General features: G+C 50.5%; 1 protein-coding gene across 7 annotated transcripts in view; it reads left to right on the forward strand.

Moving 5' to 3' along the window:
- TSPOAP1 (TSPO associated protein 1) overlaps positions 1-19732 on the forward strand; it is a 62553-nt gene that overhangs the window by 36126 nt on the left and 6695 nt on the right. For 2 of the 7 annotated variants that reach the window (XM_027668982.1, XM_027668985.1), the window contains exons 15-28: positions 1457-1566; positions 2970-3785; positions 4287-4438; positions 5208-5789; positions 6873-7151; positions 7414-7593; positions 10069-11184; positions 11788-11914; positions 12068-12219; positions 12677-12845; positions 15154-15225; positions 15604-15639; positions 16531-16634; positions 18472-18543. In XM_027668982.1, coding sequence (XP_027524783.1) covers positions 1457-1566; positions 2970-3785; positions 4287-4438; positions 5208-5789; positions 6873-7151; positions 7414-7593; positions 10069-11184; positions 11788-11914; positions 12068-12219; positions 12677-12845; positions 15154-15225; positions 15604-15639; positions 16531-16634; positions 18472-18543 — 3967 coding nt within the window. The other 5 variants (XM_027668983.1, XM_027668984.1, XM_027668988.1 and 2 more) reach the window with 5 other exon arrangements.

The raw sequence follows: 19732 nt of genomic DNA on the forward strand, positions 1-19732 counted from the left end.
CTGGGAGTGTCCCAGGCCAGGTTGGATGCAGTCTTGCACCACCTGGGCTAGTGGAAGGTGTCCCTGCCCATGGCAGAGGGGTGGAATGAAATGGTTTTTAAGGCCACTTTCAACCCAAACCATTCCAGGATTGTATGATTTGTTGAGACCTGTTATTTCCTGCACAATCAAGGCTTAGCTCAGCAAAAGCACAGTAAGCTCAGTAGCTGTTCAGTGACCAGCCCTGTGTGAGACTTTTCCTTTCTTTCAATATGATACTGTATTGAAAATTCAGTTTGAATTGATGTATTCCTTGAAATGTCTATTTATTTTTTTTTTTCAGAATAGTCCAATAAATTTTCTCCCAAGAAATCTTATTCCAGCAATTAAGAAAATTGCAGCCTAGAATGCCTGAAGTTTTTGGCCAAAATCTTTCTGGCTGTAATTTTTAAAGGAGAGGGGAAAAAACCACAGAATAAACTCAATTTTTTTCTGTTAATGACTGTTTCTGTCCACTGAGCATCATGGTCAAACTCATTACTATTTACAATTCAAAGAGTATTGACATATCCTTCAGCTTTTAAACTGGGGATTGGAAGGAAGAGACTTGGGATGATTCTGTGCTTGTGAGGAACACATCAAATCTGACCTGTGTCTTCTTGTCAGAGTCTTGAGTACATAAGGTCTGTGTGAGCTGAGGGAGACCTTAACCTTGCTTTGGCATGTTGAAATCCCTTTTAAAGGCTAAAAAACAGGAATTGGTAGGAGGTGTTTGTAAAGATGTTTTCCATGAGGCGTTTTCCTGTGACATGAGGCCCTCTGATGACCTGAGGATCCCTGGATAGGCAGGTTAGAATTACCTGCAGACCAAATCATATCACCAGTGTATTTATAGCTGTCATGCCAGTGAAGTTTTTGGATTGCTGTTTAAAATATGGAGTTGGAGCAGGAGAGGGAGGCACCACAACCTCTCTGTGCAGCCTGTTCCAGTGCTCAGTGACCCTCAGAGGAAAGAGGTTTTTCCTCAGGTTCAGGTGGAAGTTCCTGTGTTTCAGTTTGTGCCTGTTGCCCCTTGTTCTCTCTCTCTGGGGACCAGTGAAAAGAGCCTGGCCCCATCCTCTTGACACCCACCCTGAAGGTATTTGTGTGCATTGATAAAATCCCCTTTCAGTTGTTTCTTCTCCAGGATCTGAATCTCAGATCCCTCAGCCTTTCCTCAGGAGAGAGATGCTCCAGTCCCCTCATCGTCCTCATATCCCTTCAGATGTCACAAGACATCTGTTCTGCTCCTCAGAAAATTACCTATTTTTAATTATTATTGTGTGTAAACTGTAGCTTTGACCTTTGCCTGTGGAATTTGCTGCTTGCAAGAGTGGATGAATTCCCAGTGAATTGAAAGCTTGTCAACATCACAGCTCAAATGTGTTGCTGGGCAAGTTCCTATACAAATTAAGTCTTCCTACTGTAAATATTTCAGCTACAATCCTTTTGATGGACCTAATGAAAATCCAGAGGCAGAGCTTCCACTGACTGCTGGAGAATATATTTACATCTATGGGGACATGGATGAAGATGGCTTCTTTGAAGGTGTGTTTGAACAGAATGAAATGTGGCTGAACTCCTGTGGAGAGTTGGTCTCTCTCCAAAAAACAAGAGAATTTAGTGAATCTTGAAACCTCAAGATAAAGGTTTTCTGCCCAAAGTTAGTTTGTTAGAGGGAAGAGCAGATTCTGTTGGAAAGAGTCTATTTATGTCATGATTAAATTAAGCCTAAAACGTGAAATCCTGATCTGGTGATTTCAGTGGGAATTTAGCCACTGCTTTCAGCACAGCTCCAGGTTTCATCCCCATATGGTTCCTCCCTCTCCATGGAGAGGAACACATTCAGCCCCAGGCAGATGGGCTGTTTTCCTCCTCCCAGGGGGGCTGTGTGTGAGCCAGAGCTGCAGCAGGTCATGGTCTCCATTGGCTCCTGCTCTTGTGGCAGAGAGGGGATGAGACAATCCATCCAAACTACACTTGTGATCCCCCTTGGTGTCACACAGCGTGTCTCAGTTTTGGCCCCTTTGCAAACGTGATCCTGGTTGATTAAGAGGCAGATGGATTTGAAACCAAGAATTGTTGGCTGTCAGTTTGCACTGGGGTTTTTGTGGAGCCACTTAAGGACTGAAGGATCCTAATTTTCCTGAGGTGCTTTGCAAGAGCTGAGGCAAATGCATGGGTGTTGCACTGCTTGCTCTGTGACTGCTCTGCCTCCTTTTTTTCTTTCTTTCTATTCCCAAGCTTCTCATGTATTCATTTATTTGTCTTTTTATTTCTTGTTTAAAGAATAAAAAGGTTATTCTTTACTAACCTGTTCTGCTTTCCCTGCTTTCAGTTGATTTGCTGTAGAGTTTGGAAGGGGGAAGGCAGTGCAGTCCCTACTCCTCTGTGGTTTGGTGGGTCTTGCAGGGACCAGGTGCTGTGTGTCCCTTGTCCCCACAGGTGCTTTTGGGACACCTTTAGTCCAGGAGCCAGCTTAAGAAAGGAGGGAGCTGAAAGGAAGGCCAGTGCTGAATACAGAGCTGGAAAGATGGACTTTCTTGAGGAAGTACTACAAACCCCAGATCTCTGTGGCTGGGAGAAGACATAAAATCATCCATCTGCGTAGTTTGGGAAGGCTAGAAAAGTTAGTGAAGGAGCTGTGGTGAGGAACAATGGGATAATGAAGAAGGAGAAACCCTTTAGCTAATTACACAACTCAACTTTTCACTTAGTTGGCTCTGGAATGTGTGGAGCAGTGAGTCTTCTCAGTGTGGCCATTGGGATCTAACAGGGAAGCCCTCGGAAGTGCAGGAAACATTGCCAGGAATAACCTCCCAGAGGTTTCTTTCGTTCCTGAGCGCAGAGCAGTTGTGACGCAGCGTGGATGTTGTCCCATAGTCCTCACAGATGGGTTGGAAGGCTGAATGGCAGGTGCAGTGGTAACAGGTCTCCTGTTTTCTGTTTAGGGGAGCTGATGGATGGCCGGCGAGGGCTGGTCCCCTCCAATTTTGTTGAGCGGGTTTCAGATGATGACCTCGTGACGTTTCTGCCTCCGGAGCTGAATGATCTCACCCATAGCTCATACCAGGAGAAAAGCTTGGTCAGTGCAAGCACCAGCAGTGGAGATAAGAGTGATTTCTCCCTTGAAGAGAGTAGCATCAGCCCGCTGGCCAGTAGAGCAGAAGGAGACCAGGAGGAGCCCGTTAGTCACACAGCAGTGCCTTACCCACGAAAACTGACTCTGATCAAGCAGCTTGCCAGAAGCATAGTTGTAGGCTGGGACCCACCTCTTTTGCCAGCTGGCTGCCCAGACATACAAAGCTACAACATCTATGTGGATGAAGAGCTACGTCAGAACGTGAAGAGTGGCCTTCAGACCAAAGCAGTGATTGAGAAGCTGGACTTGCAGAGCAAGGCCTACCGCGTGTCCGTGCAGGCGGTGACCGAGCGCGGCAGGTCCGACAGACTGCGCTGCACCTTCTTTGTGGGGCAGGATTTTGGGGTGGCACCCACCATGCTCAAAGTCAGGAGTGTCACTGCCACGTCAGCAGAGGTCACGTGGCTCCCCTGCAACAGCAACTACAGCCACGCCGTGTACCTCAACGGGGACCAGTGCGACGTGACCAAGCCCGGGGTCTACTGGTACACCTTCCACAACCTGCAGCCCAGCACCCAGTACGTGGCCAAGCTGGAGGCCAGGCCCATGAAAACACCCTGGGAAGAGGTGCCAGAGGGGCAGGAGCAGGACTCAGCTGTGATTCACTTCACTACCCCACTAGCAGGTATCCCATGCAGTGCTCGGAGCCGTGCGCTCGGCCATTCCCTTGCTGGGAAGCCTTGGGATGAAGGGAAGCCAGGTTGATTAGGTCCCAAAGCCTGAGGTGCTGTACTGTTTTGTCTTAATGTTTTTCTTCTTTCTTTTTTTTTTACAATTTTATTACCCCCTTTGCTTTGGTTTGCTCTGGAAAGCCCCCCCCCCTGTGCATGCCTGCCAGGCAGGGCAGGGGAGAGCTGGTTTGCCATGACTTCGCTCGAAGGGTCGCTGCAGCTTGGCCTCAGCTACTTTTGCAAAGTTCTGTTTTCTGTGCATTAAAGCTTTCACAGAACAAGAGCACCTTGTTTCCTCTGGCTCTGCCTGTCATTTCCCAGGACTAGCCTGGCTGTTCTAGTTCAGTTCTCCTGTGGCAAAGCTGGTGTGGGAATTTGCTCTTTGAGTCGAACCAAAGTTGAGCTTTATGCTGTAGCCAGGTAAGCAAGAGGAGCGTGTTTTTGGTCTTTCACAGGCACACCTGATGCTCCTTTGGATGTCCAGGTAGAAGCTGGTCCCTCTCCAGGTATCCTTGTTATCAGCTGGTTACCTGTCACCATTGATGCCGAGGGGTCTTCCAACGGGGTCCGAGTCACCGGTTACGCCGTGTACGCCGATGGACAGAAGGTTGGTGCTGAGGGCTGGGCAGGAGGGGCTGGGAGTGGAGTAACAGGCAGTGTCACAGCCTCAAAGCATGGAAAGCTGGATCCAGAAGCATGTCCTGAGGAGACAATCCCAGTCCTTGGCCTGGAAAGGAGTGATATCAGGGAGGGACATTGTTCGAGGGGTGTGATACACACCAGAAAAGGCATCTCTCCAGATTTTGATGTGATTTTGATGTAGCTAAGCTGGGAAAGCTCCTGTGGCAGGACCTTGGAGTAGCAAAACAGGACAATTAGCGTCAGTTTTCTCTGCTCACCTCAGGCACTGGCCTGATCCTTGGGGAAGGAAGGAGCTCAGTGAGTCCACAGGCCATGGACAGAGCACTAGTTCAAGGACACAGCCCTGAGGCTTGTCTCTGGACTGTGAGGAGGGAGGTGTAGTTCTCCATCAAGAAAGGTGCATCAGAAGCAATGTGACCAGCAGGGACAGGGAGGGGATTTTCTCCACTCAGGTGAGACCCCACCTGCAGTGCTGCCTCCAGCTCTGGGGCACCGACATCAGGAGCAAGTCCAGAAGAGGGGCAAATATAGTCATGTTTTATAGAATATCCAGTTTCTCATATGATTATGGTAACAATTTCCCTTTAATCTTCATTCTGCCCTCAGAAGGTGAGAATTCTGCACACCTGCTCTCCAGAGCTTTGGTGTCTGTCAGCTTTGGGTCAGGAGTTGTTCTTCTCAGAAGGGCTCAGCTGTGCACAAACAGTAATTCCTCCCTGTTCTTTTGCTCCCAGGTGATAGAAGTTACTTCTCCAACAGCTGGGAGTGTCCTGGTGGACCTGTCCCAGCTCCAGATGTTCCAGGTGTGCCGGGAGGTTTCGGTGAGGACGATGTCTCAGTACGGGGAGTCGGTGGATTCAGTTCCAGCCCAGATTTCCTCGCTCTTGCTCCGAGCCTATCCCTGCACTTCACCTGCCTCCACCACTGTTACCTCCAGGCTGCCCAGGGGCGTTCCCAGGGGCTCCCTGCCTGCCCACAGCCCATCCACACCCCCCACTCCTGCGCTCCTGCTCCGACAGAACATTCCTGCTGAGAGCTCAGATGCCAAATTGACTGATGTCTCCTCTGGCCCCGCCGGCCCGGCGCGGGCTCTGCCAGAGAAAGCCTCCTCAGCACCACACCTCTCTTCTCCCAGTGCTCCCTTGGTGCAGGATTTGGGCACTTCCCCACAGGGATTGGATGCTGCAGGAGACAAGAAATGCCTGTCTGTGCCTCCCCAGCAGGCTGGGAACACAGTGCTCCATGGGGAGGGCACAGAGCCTGGCCCTGCCAGGGAACCAGGATTACAAGGCCTGGGAGAAGGCACAGAGGTGCAGGTAAGTGCTGCCATCTCCTGCCCAGTGCCATGTGTGCTGGCAAGGGGAATGGAACAAATGCCACTGAGCATCTTTCTGTGACATTCTTGCCTTTGGGTCATCATCCAGTGGTTGGGAAACTCTCAGGGAGTTTTGGCTGATGTAGTGTACAGGTGAGGCTCACCTCTTGATCACATGTGCAAGCAGATCAGGAACAGTCAGGAAAGCAAGAATTTCCAGAGTTAGAGGGTGAAAAGAGTGTTCCCTCCTTTGTAGAGTGAAGTGGGTGGTCCCAGGATGGAAATTGTCCTTCTCACTTGAGATGTGAGTGTTCACTTTGCTGTCAACAAAGGCAAACAGCTGTCAGATGAGACATGAGATCAGGCCCTGTCTGGCTTTTGTCTGAGCCCAGGGGATATTTAGAAGCTTGGCACTGCAGTGTTTGAATCTTCAGTATTTTCAAAGTAGATAAAGACAAGATTGTGCTCCATTGCAAAATGCGGGGAGGCTCCCTTGGAGTGAGAGAAAGAGGGGGTTGATGAAGGCCCATCTGCCTTACCCTCCTTGTTCCTGGGGCTCCATTCCTCCATCTCCCAGAGGTTTTCTGAAACACCAAACTGAACTGGCTGGAAAACAGATGAAAAATCCCTGTAATCCAGCTAGGTGACCTAATCAGGAGCTTGTTGTACTTTTCTGTGTATATTCTTCTTCAGTAGTTCCCCTTTTCTTCACAGCCTTTACAGCTCCAGGGTAGTGACAAACCAACCTGCCAGGGAGGGTGTGGGACGTTCCTCTGGCCTATGAGAGTGGGAAATGACTTTGTACAGTTTGGGCTCTTCTTGCTATTTTTAAACTTGTTATTGTCAGTACAGATCTGGGGCTTTACCTGAGCCAGGTGTGGTGGCCAGAGCTGCAGCAGTAGAAGCACCATTTGTCCCTTGCTCTAGGGCTGGCCAACCTTCCCAACTGCCAAAATATTCATATGCCAGCAGCACAGAGCACATCAGAGGGTCACAGAGTTTGGGGTGGTAAGGACCCCCTTTTGGTGCTTAAGTGACCTGAGATACCTCCCCTTGATTTCGTTGGTTTTTGATTGTTTCCCAGATGGAACAATCTGGATCCAAAGCTCCAGAGCTGGAAGGCCCCTCTGACAGCAGCATGAAGCTCCATGTGGAGACCTGCTCCGTGGAGGAGTCCCACAAAGGTCCCAGTGCTGACAGAGAGGAGGCAGAGGAGAAGCACCTGAGCCCAGATCCTGTGTCCTCACCCAGCCAGGCCGAGGGGACACAGGACACCTTCCGAGACGGGAGTGCGGGCGGGAGCAGCTGCAGGTTGTCTCCTGGCAAGGAGGTGATGAAAGAAATGTCCAGAGTGAAAAGAGAGGTTTGTTTAACCTTGGTTGAGTGTCTGTGTCCATGGAGAGATGTGGATTGTGTTTGACATCCCGAGTTTTCCAGCCTTAGGCGGTGCTGTTCTTCTGCAGGCTGATGGTTGCGTGTGTGTCAACATGTTGCTGCCTTGGGTGCTTCCCACTTTTTTTCCTGCCACTCTTGAGCTGTGTGTGTGCTAGAGACAGGAAAAACACTCCTTTATTGCTGGAATAGAGCCTGGGAGGACTGAGAAAATCTGTTTTGCTTTTCAATAGCAAGAAGAAAAACTGGCTGAAATGGGCCGCCGGCAGCTGACCCTGTTCTCTGAGCACAACCGGAGTTCTGAGCTGTCAGATATTTTGGAAGAGGAAGAAGAAGATGAACTGTCTTCAGAAGCTCTGGAAGACAAGAAATGGGACCAGAGTGAGCCATGTAACCAGGAGAATGGGGAAAAGGTAACTTGTCCAGGGCACTGCTCGTGGGGGGTGCCAGTGCAGCCATCCCATGCCATCAGCTCACAGGAGGAGGTGCTGGGCTGAGCCCAGTGCTCCCAACAGTGCTTTCCTAAGGTCCTGCCTGCTCTGCTTGTACTCCCAGGCTTAAGGTAGTAAAAACATGAGTTCTCTGGGAGAGGGAAGGGTGTTCATATGCAATGAATGTAGCTGGGGTTTAATTAGTTGGAAAAACACACAGTGTGATGTGAACTTTAGAGCCCAGGGTTAAAATCGATCCTATTGAACGAGTTCTTAACACAGATATAAACAGGGAACAGATAGAGATCTGTAAATCCACCCCCCTATACATCCTGTACCAGCTCACCTTCCCTCCTAAGGCAAAACAGGCATGGGATTCTTGGGATGTCCCATGCAGAGCCAGGACTTGGACTTGATGATCGCTGTGGGTCCCTTCCAGCCCAGGATATCCCATGATTCTGTGATTTTTTTGGCTTAGACCTTGTTGTTCTGTGTAGCCAGGGATGGCTTGTAGGAGCAGAGCTGTGGCTTTGCAGTTCAGTAGCTGCAAGGGAGAAAATCCTGAGTGAGCTGAGTGACCAGATTAATTCATGTTCCAAGAGTTCAAGCTGGTTCATGGGTTTGAATGCACCTGTGGCAGGTGATGTGCTTCCGACTGCGTGGCTGGGAAGTGCTCTGGAATCCTACAAATTACAGCAGTTGGGATGAACAACCATGAGAGAAAGTACTGAGGGTGAAAGACTGGGAAATTAGAAGGATTTGAAGGAACTGTGGTATGTCTGGATGGCAAGAAAGCACCATTTTCGGGGTTTTTATGCAACCAAAGAACACCTGTAGTTGATGGTGCCCTGTGTGGCTGCTGCTCTGCAGGGACAGGGCTGCTGAGCACTAAATGGTAGCAGACAGTGCAATGGTTCTGGAATAAATTTGCTGCTGCTCCTTTTCTCCTTCTGAAGGAGCTTCTGCTTCCCAGGTGAGGGGTTGGACCTGCAGTGCAGCATATCTGGAGCTCCAGGAGAGCCTGGTGGCTGGAGGGGCTGGGTCTGCCTGGGAAGGAGTTGTTGGAAGGGCTTCCAGCTGTTGGGATTGCAGTGGAAAAAGATGGAAGAAAAGCAGCTTTCAGAGAGGAGAAAAGAGGAAATAAGAACATTCAAGAACACTATTCTTTGTTGCTTTTTTTTTCTCCTGAGTGTTTTATTGGCCTGAATGATTTTGGTTGTTTGGGGTTTTTTTCTGTTGAGCTGAGCAAACTGGTGCTTCTTGACCTGATAAAGTGATTGTTTTCTGCTCTGGCAGTGACAGGGTGGGGGTGACAAGATGCTGAATGGGGAGAGGACATCAGGATCAGGAAGCTTTAGGGCACAGAGCTCCCAACACTGCCTTATAGAGTGAAGGAAGATGGTGACTGGAGCAGGCCAAGTCTCAGCAGAGCTGTTTTCTAGGATTCTGTGTATTTGGTTACATCTTCTGTTATCTCAGGACTCCTCAGCCAACTCTTTCAGGATCTGGAGGATGAAAACAACGAGAGGTGCTGCTTTTAAAATGGTTAACCTCAAATAAATTGTTTAATTTCTGAAAGCGTTTATTATCTTAAAACTCAAAAGCAGAAGCCACAAGCTTGCAAACAGCTAAAATAAGTCTTACTGGACTACTCCTAGTTGCTGCTTACAAGGTAGGAGCCTAAAATGTCTTTAGAACACATAATGATATAAATTGTCAGGGAAGTTGAACAAGAGACCTCCAGAGGTATCTTCCAACTGAAATTACACCTGGGATTCTACCTTTTATTTTAGTGTAAATATAATAAGAAACAAACCCATAAATTCTACAGTTGGTCCATGACAAATGTTAAAATTCAGCAGTGTTTTCCCCAAAATTTGCTGTAACCAGGTAGGCTCTCACCCAGCTGCAAGTCTGTGTGACCCTTCGAGGTGAAGGGTTTTCCTGTGTGTTTGTGGGACTTCTGGAAAGTGATGGGAAGGGCCCCAGGGCAGATCCTCCCATAGCAGCAACATCTCCAAGGGGTGTCTTTAGTGCCCCAGCACGAGGACAGAGAGGGGAGGGGGGGCTGTGGGTCCGTGTGTGAGCTCAGCCCTGGCGTGGAGGGATGAGCTATTCCTGCCCCTCATCCCAGCCCGGGGGCGAAGCCGTGGGAAGCACGTGGCAGGAGGAGAGGTGCTGCAGGTAGTGGTGTGTGTACAGGAGAGGCTGGGAGGGAGCTCTTCCATGCATTTGCCTTCCTCGCTTCCCGCTGCATTGCTGGTTCATCCGACCGTGTTTGCCAGAAGATCCATCGCTGTCTCTGCCCCTTCCCCTCGCTTGGCTGCAGCCACGGCTCCATCCTGCTGTGCTGGGAGGGAACCAGGGTCACTGTGCCTCTCGTTTTAATGTTTATTTCCTCTCTTTTTCCCTCTGCTTTGTCCTGGCTGTGGCTTTTCTCGGGGTCTGGGTGTACAGATGGATCTTTGTGATACTGACAGCGATGAGGAGATTCTGGAGAGGATACTGGAGCTCCCGCTTCAGAAGAACCACAGCAAGAAGTTGTTCAGCATCCCTGAAGTGACTGAGGACGAGGAGGAAGAGGAGGATGAGAAGTGTGTGACAGAAGAAAAGACAGACCCTCAAGATTCCTTGGAAACACAGACCTACCATTCAGGGAGAACAGAGAAGCCTCCCAGCAGCAAGGAGCCATTTCCAAAGGCAGATGGGAACAACACCTCTGTGGTGTCTGCTCAGACTCCACGGGAGGAGCATGGTGCTAAGGAGAGCAGAGGGGATGCTGACCATGCAAACCCTGCCTTTGGCCAGCTGGCCTGGGCTCAGAAGAAGGCAAACTGGAACTGGGGCTACCAGGAGAACGATCCAAAGCCTGTGAGTGGGGCAAGTCCCTCTGGGAGCAAGAAGAAGGGAAATAACTATCGAGAGAAGATCCGGAGTCGGCCTGAGATGGGTAGGAAGAGACAGAGTGATTTAACAGAGCACTGCAGTCGCCTGCTGGGCAACTGCAGCCAGATGGGCAGTGGGTTGTACAGAGCTCCCAGCCTCAGGGAGGAGCTCAACGTGGTCAGCAGTGCCGGTGGTAAGGAGGGGATGGACCTGTACAGCCGTGCCAGACAAGGCACCCTAAGGAAAAAAACCCCAAAGGCGGCGGGTTCAGGGGGCACAGAACCTGCCGTGGTGGCCACACGCTGCTCCAGCCCCAGGAGCCTGGAGATAGATATCGAATACGACTCCGAAGATGATCAGGATTCGACCTGTGCTTCCTCCCCTGAGAGCAGGCTGTGGCCAGAGAGGTCCCAGAGCTCTCAGGGCGACTGGAGTGATTGCTCCAGTCAGTCTGAGGCTCCCCACGTGGATGGCAGAAGGGATCTGACCAGGCTGGAGGTGATGGAAGAGCAGGGTTTGGAATGGGCCGCGTCTCCGAGCCGGCGCGTGCGGTTCTTCCACCGGGAGAAGGAATGTGAGAGCAGCTCTGAGGAGCAGGGCTGGGAGCTGGACTGTAAGTCACCTGGCTGGAGAAGGAGGCTCGAACATCCTTCGAAGGGGATACGTAGCACCTCCTTGCACAAAAGGGTTGGGTGACTTTTCCTATTCTGGCTTTGAAGCAGCTTGCAGTGGCTCTGGCTTCCCTCTGCTTCCCTGGCCTGCCTGTATCTTGCTTTGTTCAGTGTTGTCCAGAGAGAAAGGAGCCTCCTCTAGGATTGTCTGGAAGAATATCTGAGAGATTCTGTAGTTCTGTGCTGCTCCGTGGCTTTTCTTGTAGTAGCTGCTTCTGCTTTTCCTGCTCCCCAAGCGAGTGGCACCGATGCAGTATTCCTTTTCACTCTGGCTCTTCCTCCCCACGGCAGGAGGCTGTGGGAGGGACCCAAATGAAAATCCCTCCTGAAATAAGCTCATTGGTGTAGATCCTGACTGTAATGTCATTGCCTCCCCTGGAAATGCTCTTTCCTGCCTCCTCACCCTTGCCCGGGGGATCATCGCTGGGGCCTGGCAGGGCTCCTGCCTGTTCCTCAGATCTGTTTTCCAACTCCCTTGGTCTTTCCAGCTCTAGAATGTCCCTGAAGAGGAATGTTGCATTTGGATGCTCTGCTCTTTGTGGAGTGCATTTTGGGCTGAGCGCTGCTCACTGAGTCACAAGGCAGAGGCTGCTACTAACTCTGGTGATTCCAATTGCAGGCATCCAGTAATAAAGATTCCAGGGGCCCGGAGCTGGCCGGCACAGCCGCCTGGCAGGCTCCCAGCAGGAGACGGAGCAAGAGCGTAAGAAGAAGCCAAATGCAGAAACCTTTGCTCTCTAGTGCAGGTGAGCAGGAATGGGGAAGAGAGGTGGGCAGCAGGAGACAGGGAAGCTCCTGGAAGAGGCAGGGAGAGGCTGGCAGGGAGCACCTGAGCCGTGCAGGGCTGTGGCACGGGCAGGGTGTTGATGTCCTCTCTGGTGTGTCCCCTCTGTGCACAGGTCCTCCCAGGAGCACCGCTCCCGAAACCTCTGCCAGGGAGGATGGCATTAGGATATTTGTGGCTCTCTTTGACTATGACCCTGTCTCTATGTCTCCTAACCCTGATGCAGCAGAAGAGGAGCTGCCATTTAAGGAGGGACAGATCCTGAAGGTAAAAGAGTAGTGAATTCCTATTCTGTATGGATCCATCTTGTGTTCCAGGGACAGCATAACCTTTGGGAGGTCTGCAGCTTCCTCAGGAGGGAAGCAGAGGGGCAGCACTGATCTCTTCTCTCTTGGGACCAGTGACAGAACCTGAGGGAATGGCTGGGGCTGTGTCAGGGGAGAATTAAGTTGAATGTTAATGAATTAATCCCCCAGAGGGTGGTTGGGCACTGAACAGGCTCCCCAGGGCAGTGGGCACAGCACCAAGGCTGCCAGAGCTGAAGGAGTGTTTGGACAACACTCTCAGGGATAGGGTGGGATTGTTGGGGTGCCTGTGCAGGGCCAGGAGCTGAAATCCATGATCCTTGTGGATCCTTTCCAGCTCAGGATATTCCACGGTTCTTTCTCTATGCATCTCAGTCCCTGCAGCACCAACAGTGTCTGTCCTGTGCTTCCCCTTGCAGGTGTGTGGAGACAAGGATGCTGATGGCTTTTACAGGGGTGAATGTGCAGGAAGGGAGGGATACATCCCATGCAACATGGTCTCAGAAGTGCAGGTGGACAATGATGAACTCAAGAAGCAGCTCCTGAAGCAAGGCTTCCTGCCTGCTGACACAGCCACGGAGAGCCAAGGTACTGGGCTGTGTGTGCCCCGCTGCTGAACTGTGAAAAGCTGAGTTGTGCTGTGTGGCCAGTGCAGCCCACCAAAACCATCCATAGGGCTGTCCTGGGATCTGCAGCCTGGTTTGGTGGCTGCACAAGCAGGGAGGTCTCTCTGGCTGAGGGAGGAAGGTGTTCCCAGCTCTCAGTTCGTTCCTGACTCCACTGCAGCACTTGCAGCTGCTGGAGCTGCTCCTGTTCTTGAGGTGTGTGAACTCAGCAGAGAGGGAGTGAGGCTGATCCTGACTAGGGAGGGGGAGACAAAAAGGTTTGGAAGGCAGCTGAAGGATGTGGGTGAGAGTTTTCACTCCCCAAACCCATGGGGGTGACCCTGCTCTTGGGTGAGAGAATCTGGGACTTGGGAGGAAGATGGGGAGGGAGAGGTGTGAGACAAGGCAGGCAGTCAGGAGTGTACAGGGAACAGAGCTGGTCCTTGGGTTCCTCCTTACTTACTCCCTGGAGTATGTGGCCCAGTGGTTAGTGTTCCTTCCCACTTATGTACTGGGAGAGAGGAGAGGAACCATCCCTGGGATGTGCAGCCAGCACAGCTCAGGCTCAGTCAGGCTCAGAGGCTACCCCTGCTGTCACCACTGGTGTCCCAGTGCCTGTCCCTTATCCCTCTCATATCTCATCCTGGACCCTCTGTGTGCCCTCTGCTACCAGTGCCAATTGTTGGACCTGCTCCACTTGTTAAAACACAAGGAAATTCTTGTCTTGGAGTCCCTGTTTCCCTACCAGTTCTGCAGGGAGAAGCAGCACAAGTGTGGGTCGTGGTAGAGGAAAGCCCTGACACTGCCTGGGCTGTTCCTCTACCTCTTACAGGCAGTGGAGGAAAAAACCCAACCAATCCAAGAATAAGGAAACCCAAGAAAAAAACCAGCAGTCCAACTTGTTCCCATTTCTGTGCAGGGAGACCCAGTATCCAGCCCCAATAGGTCTTTAGATCTTTAAGGTCCCTTCCAGTCCAAACAATTCTGTGATTCCAAAGGGCTGACATTGCCCAGCTCCTGAATGTGGGTCCCTGGAAGGTTGATCCTGAGTCTCTGGAAGGTTGATCCTGAGGAGCACAGGGGTCAGAGGAGCCTGATGCTTTCACTGTGTGATTTTTTTTTTTTGGTAGGTTTGTCCTTCAGCCTCTCTCATGTCTAAGAAGAGGAGATTTGAGTAAGGTGTTTTTCACATCCATAGTCTTTTTTTCCCGTGTGTATCCTCCAGTGCCCAGAGATGGCTGGATCCCTGTAGTGGCCTTTGTCCCTCTGTGGATTACAGAAGGCTTTCTGTCCCCTGTCCTATTGGGTACTCTTGGAAGAATCAAGGAACTCAATAGCTCTGAGACTTCATGAAACATGGGGGGTGTGAAAGTCTTCAGTAGGGTGGTGGTAGTGGAAAAGATGTACCTTGTGTGTGTGTGCAGGGAGTGACCACAGGTTCAGCACTGCTGAGGCCACACTTTGAATCCTGGAGTCAGTTTTGGGCCTCTCATTGCAAGAAAGACATTAAGGGGCTGGAGCGTGTCCAGGGAAGGGAGCAGAGCTGGGGAAGGGGCTGGAGCAGCAGGAGCAGCTGAGGGAGCTGGGGGGGCTCAGCCTGGAGAAAAGGAGGCTTAGGGGGATCTTCTCACTCTCGGAACCTCCCGGCCGGGGGGGGGGAGCGGGGGGGGGGGGTTGGACTTGATGATCTTAAAGGTCTTTTCCAACCTTAAGGATTCTCTGATCCCTTGGCAGCTGGGCTGGCTGTCCCTCTGCTGTTTTCCTGCTGCCATAAACCCCTGTCACAGCCTTGTAAATAAGGAAATGGCCTTGGACATTCTGGTCTGGGCACTCCTTCTGCAGGTTCTTTGGGCGTTTCATCCAGTACTGACCCTGCTCAGTGCAGAAGCTTTAGCTAGAGACCTCCCTAGATCCCTTCCCACCTCACCTGGCACTTTGGAGGTGTTAACAGAACAAGGTTTTATTTTGTCCTCGTGATCCTGCTTCTGAAAGTTAAATTGCAGCAAAGCCTGTCTGCTGTGGCCTGTGGAATGGCTGAAAGGCATGAGCACAGTGTGGATTTCTGTGTGTATTTGGGATGTGGATCATGCCTCCCCTGAGTCCACATACAAGGACTGGAGATCCGGGCTTTGCCCACAGAAATCACAGTGTCAGCTTCCCGGGGGAGGCACGTCCCGCCACTCTGTTCCCTGTTCACTCTTCAAGGTGCTTTTTCACTTTCCATTATTCACTGTCTGTTTCTCTTGTCTGTTTATTTGCCTTTTTTTTTTTTTTTTGGTATTTTTACGAAGGAAATGGCACATTTTCTCCACCTCCACGCCGCCAAACCGTCCCTCCTCCAAAACCCAGACGCTCCAAGAAAGGTCTGTGTCACCCACCGCTTCCTCTTTGCTTTCTGCACTAGGATTACAGACTGCATTGAATTTTTGCTACTTGCTTACAGGACCCCCAGATGTTTGTCTCTGTACGACTGCTAGGAAGTGGAAAGAGAGCCCATCCCTGTGCTGGTGTTAAGTTTTTAACAACAGTGATGTCTTTTATAGTTTTGGAGCTTGACCTCTGCTTCTTGTTACGTCCCTGAGTCCTGGTTACTGGCGTAGACTTTGAGTTGCATGACCAGTTTGCTTCTGTTGTTTGCTGCCTTGGTCTTTGTTCTTTTTATTGTGGTTTGTCACTTGTGTCTTGTGGTCACTGTGGGAAGATGAGCTCTCACTGATGAGGCATTTTCTTCCCTCCAGCAGGGCTGGATAAGCAGGAGAAGTACAAGTCTCAGCCAGGTGAGAATTGCTCTTTTTTACCATGATTGATTGAAATACAGACTTGTTTTATGGTCAGGGGCCTGTGGTGCTGCTTGAGACTGTAAGAAAAGAAGAGTTTTTTAGTTCTTATGATTTAGTCATGGGTGCAGCAGCCTTTGAATAAGCAGGGAGTGTTTGCAGGGGGAGGGCACATGTAGTTCCCTGAGGAGCAGGGAAATCCCTCACTCATCCTTAGGATCCAAGGTCCTTTCAGAGGGTGCTCATTCTGCTTCATCTGGTCCATCATCTGTTGATGTCCAGAGAAGCCAAGGCAAACCCCTTGCCAGCCCATCCAGTTCTGACCTGAAACAGGGTTTAAATCCATGAGATGAAATGCTGGACAGTGTGTGTTTTCTGGAACACCAGGCTTGGCTCTTGTCAGTAATGGGCTCAGCAGGCAGGTGGGGGTGGAAGTGCAGTGTGTTCCCTGCATGATGAGATCCCTTTGTGCTGTTCCCCTGGCACTTGGAGGATCAATTTTGTAGCTCTACAGCAAATCATTGTGTAGTGGGAGGAGAAATGTCCATTTGAGACACTGTAAGGAGTCTGCTGTGCTCTGTGTATATATACACACATACACACATATGTATGTGTGTGAATAAATTGAAAGCATAAAATAAAACATTCCTATATATAGGGAGAACACCAGGATGCTGGAATGGGGAGATGTCCCCACTTCTGTGCTTATGAGGTGATAGAGGAGATCAGAAAACTGCTTCACCAGACACCTCTGAGGTCTCTCTCCGTTCAGTTCCCCCACTGTTCTTTTTGCTCAGTTCACTACAAGAATGCTGAAGGAGTTGTTGTGATGGGGGATTTTGTCCTGGTACTTCCAGCTCAGGATATTATGTTTCATTTCTTGTCCTGCAGGACAGAAACATGAAGACATTGAAGCAGAACTGCTGACTCCTCGCAGGATGGTGGCTGTCTTTGACTATAACCCCAAGGAGAGCTCTCCAAATGCAGATGTAGAGGTAACCACCAGCTGCTCACCATTTTTATAGAGTTCTTTTTCCTCTCTTTTCCTTCTATCCCAGAATACTTTGGTCCAATCAGAGTTTCAGTGAAACTGTGTTAGTGTCTCATGGCTTTGTAACATCCTTTAATGATTAAGGACTAATCAGATCTGGGGCAGGAGGAATTCTTACCAGCTGATCCAGGAAACCCTCTGGGAAAAGGAAAAGCTGCTTAAGGGTCTGAAAGCACTTCTGGTACTTAATGAGCGTGACTTTTGTGTTAAATACCTGTGTAGGTATTTAAGCAATGTAGCAAGAAGATTTAACTCCAATTTAATGGATCAGTCTTCAGACTTCTTCTTTTTCAAGCAGTCCCTCCATGTAGAATCATGGAATCATGGGATAGGTTGGGTTGGAAGGCACCTTAAAGCTCATCCAGTTCCAACCCCTGCCATGGGCAGGGACACCTTCCACTAGCCCAGGTTGCTCCAAGCCCTGTCCAACCTGGCCTTGGACACTTCCAGGGATGGGAAGGAATATAATTTAAACAGGAAGGGATATAATCCAGACAAGATTTTTGTGGATAAGCCTGTTCCAGGTGGGAAGGTGGCAGTGCAGAATCCTTCCTTCAAAAAGGAGATGAGCACATGCCCTGTTCTCTGTTCCCCCACAGCTGTGTTAGTCCACTCTGAGCAAACATGAACGTGGGGTTTGGATTCAGATCATTTCCCAGAAAGGAGTGTCTGGCCAACACATGGCACAGTTTAGGGAATGCTTGCCTCCCAAGCTGAGTGTGTCATGAGCAGAACATCCTGCAGCTGAGGACAGAGTATTTTAGGGATGGTGGAATATCTTGGGAGAGACCATGAGAGCTCATATCCAGCCAAAGAACACTGTAAGCCCTTGTCAACAGGAAGATAACTGTACTTTTTGCAGTGATTTGGTCTTCCTAGAACCTTCCTTATGGCCAAGAGCTCAAATTCTAGGAGCAACCTGATGCAGTTCCGTTGGAGATCCTCCCTCCCAGGATATTCAGTCACTTGTTGTGCAGGAAGGGGGCAGCTGCTGCTTGTGAACTGCACCAGGCTCTTGTAGGATTAGCTCTGCCAATCTGAGTGAAGTTCCCTGCAAGTGTCTCTCTGGAGCAAAGCAATTCTCAGCCAACAGGAGGAACCTGCAGCCTCCAGAGAGAAAGTGAGGACTAGGGATGTAATAAGGTAACATACTGGAAGTAGGTGCCTTCCAGCTGACACTTGGGAAGTGCCAGAGTGTCTTGAGTGGGACCCAACCTGTTTGGAGCCTCCACTGGGCAGATTGTTCCATTAGAAGAGGCTGCTGACACCTTTTGTCTTTGGCCCTGTGCCCCCCAGAGTGTGTGCTGGGGTGTCTGACAGGACAGAGGGTGTGACTGTGGTATGGGCAGGTTCTCCTTCCAGGTCAGATCTCCCTGTTTGTGTGGATTCCTGCCAGTGACTAATCCCTGAGCACTGCACACAGACAGGCTCCTCCAAGGGAGCAGGGTTTGTAATTATACTGAAAGAAATTAAAGGTATTTCTGTTTGCTCAGCTTATCCTCAACACACCTTTCCAGAGCAGATGGTAGGTCCTATTTTGAAGCTTTATTAAAACTGCTTTAAGAAACAGGCTTGTTTTTAATTTACAAAATGCTTCCTTAGTAGCAAATTCCACAGGTATCCACTTCAGTTGCTCTTCTGAATCCTGGTCCTGCAAGACTAAATACAGTGGGCTCCCTCTGTCAGGGTGACTGTGCAAGAAGCCCAGAGGAGCCTGTGTTCCTGGAGGGAAATCCCAGGCAGAGCCTCTCCTGTGACCTCTGTTCTCTCACTCTTTGCAGGCTGAACTGACTTTCAGTGCTGGGGACATCATCACTGTGTTTGGCTCCATGGATGATGATGGATTCTATTATGTAAGTGCAGGGGTTGGGAAGGTCCTGTGGCTGCACTGGAAGTTGTTGGAGTCTGTTGAGTGGCAGGAAAGCAGAAATCAAGGAACAAAGGATTCTGATTTCAGAGAAGAACCAACCCCAGTTTTACTTAGTGCAGGGCAGTTTGTTTCTGGCAATCCATGTTCCTACTGTAAACCCAGTATCATGGAATGGTTTGGGCTGGAAGGGACTGTAAAGCTCATCTTGTTCCACCCCCTGCCATGGGCAGGGACACCTTCCACTAGCCCAGGTTGCTCCAAGCCCCGTCCAACCTGGCCTTGGACACTTCCAGGGATGGGGCAACCCCCAGGGATGGGGACACTTCCAGCTTCTCTGAGCAACCTGTGCCAGGACCTCACCACCCTCACAGCCAAGAGTTTCTTCCTATTATCTAACCTAAACCCACCCTCTGTCAGTTTGAAGCCATTCCCCCTTGTCCCAAGTTCCTCTCCAGCTCTCCTGGATCCCCTTTGGGCCCTGGAAGGGGCTCTCAGGTGTCCCTGGAGCCTTCTCTTCTCCAGGTGAACAGCCCCAGCTCTCCCAGCCTGGCTCCAGAGCAGAGGAGCTCCAGCCCTCAAATCATCTTCGTGGCCCTTAAATATCCCAGTGGTTCTGAGTTTCTTTCTTGGCGTCACTTGCCTGCAGGTTTCCCAAAGCCTCCCCCACATTTTTCCATGCACATCTGGGCAGAAGCAGCTCCTTCTCTGAGCTGATCCATCACCAGGCACTGGGACACTTGGGCAGGAGGCTGCAGTGGTGCCCCAGGAACACCAACACCTCCCTGGGGGCTGTGCCTGTCCTCCAGCTCTGTCTGAACACGACCCTTGGATCATCCACCTCTTCCTGCATGGAAGGCTGTGTGTCCTCACACATCAAAGCCGAGGTTCCAACTCCAGGTTAAGGCTGGAGGGGATCACTGGGAATGTTTTCATAGTCTTGGACAGTGTTGCCAGGGTGGGTTTTGCCTCACCCAACCACCTCCTGTTGAACCGGAGACAATTTCCTAGGAATAAATGATGCCGCTCAGTGATCAGGGGTGCAGTGCCTACAGGACACTGAACCAGTAGTGCCTCATTCTTTAAAAACATTAATAAATCCCAGAGCAAAACAAAGGCCTCTGGAAAGCCAGTGGCACAGTCATCTTCCAGTTGCTTCCAGGATGGCAGTGGAC

Source organism: Corapipo altera, unplaced genomic scaffold, assembly GCF_003945725.1.
Source record: "Corapipo altera isolate COAL_440 unplaced genomic scaffold, ASM394572v1 187, whole genome shotgun sequence".
Lineage (NCBI taxonomy): Eukaryota > Metazoa > Chordata > Aves > Passeriformes > Pipridae > Corapipo > Corapipo altera.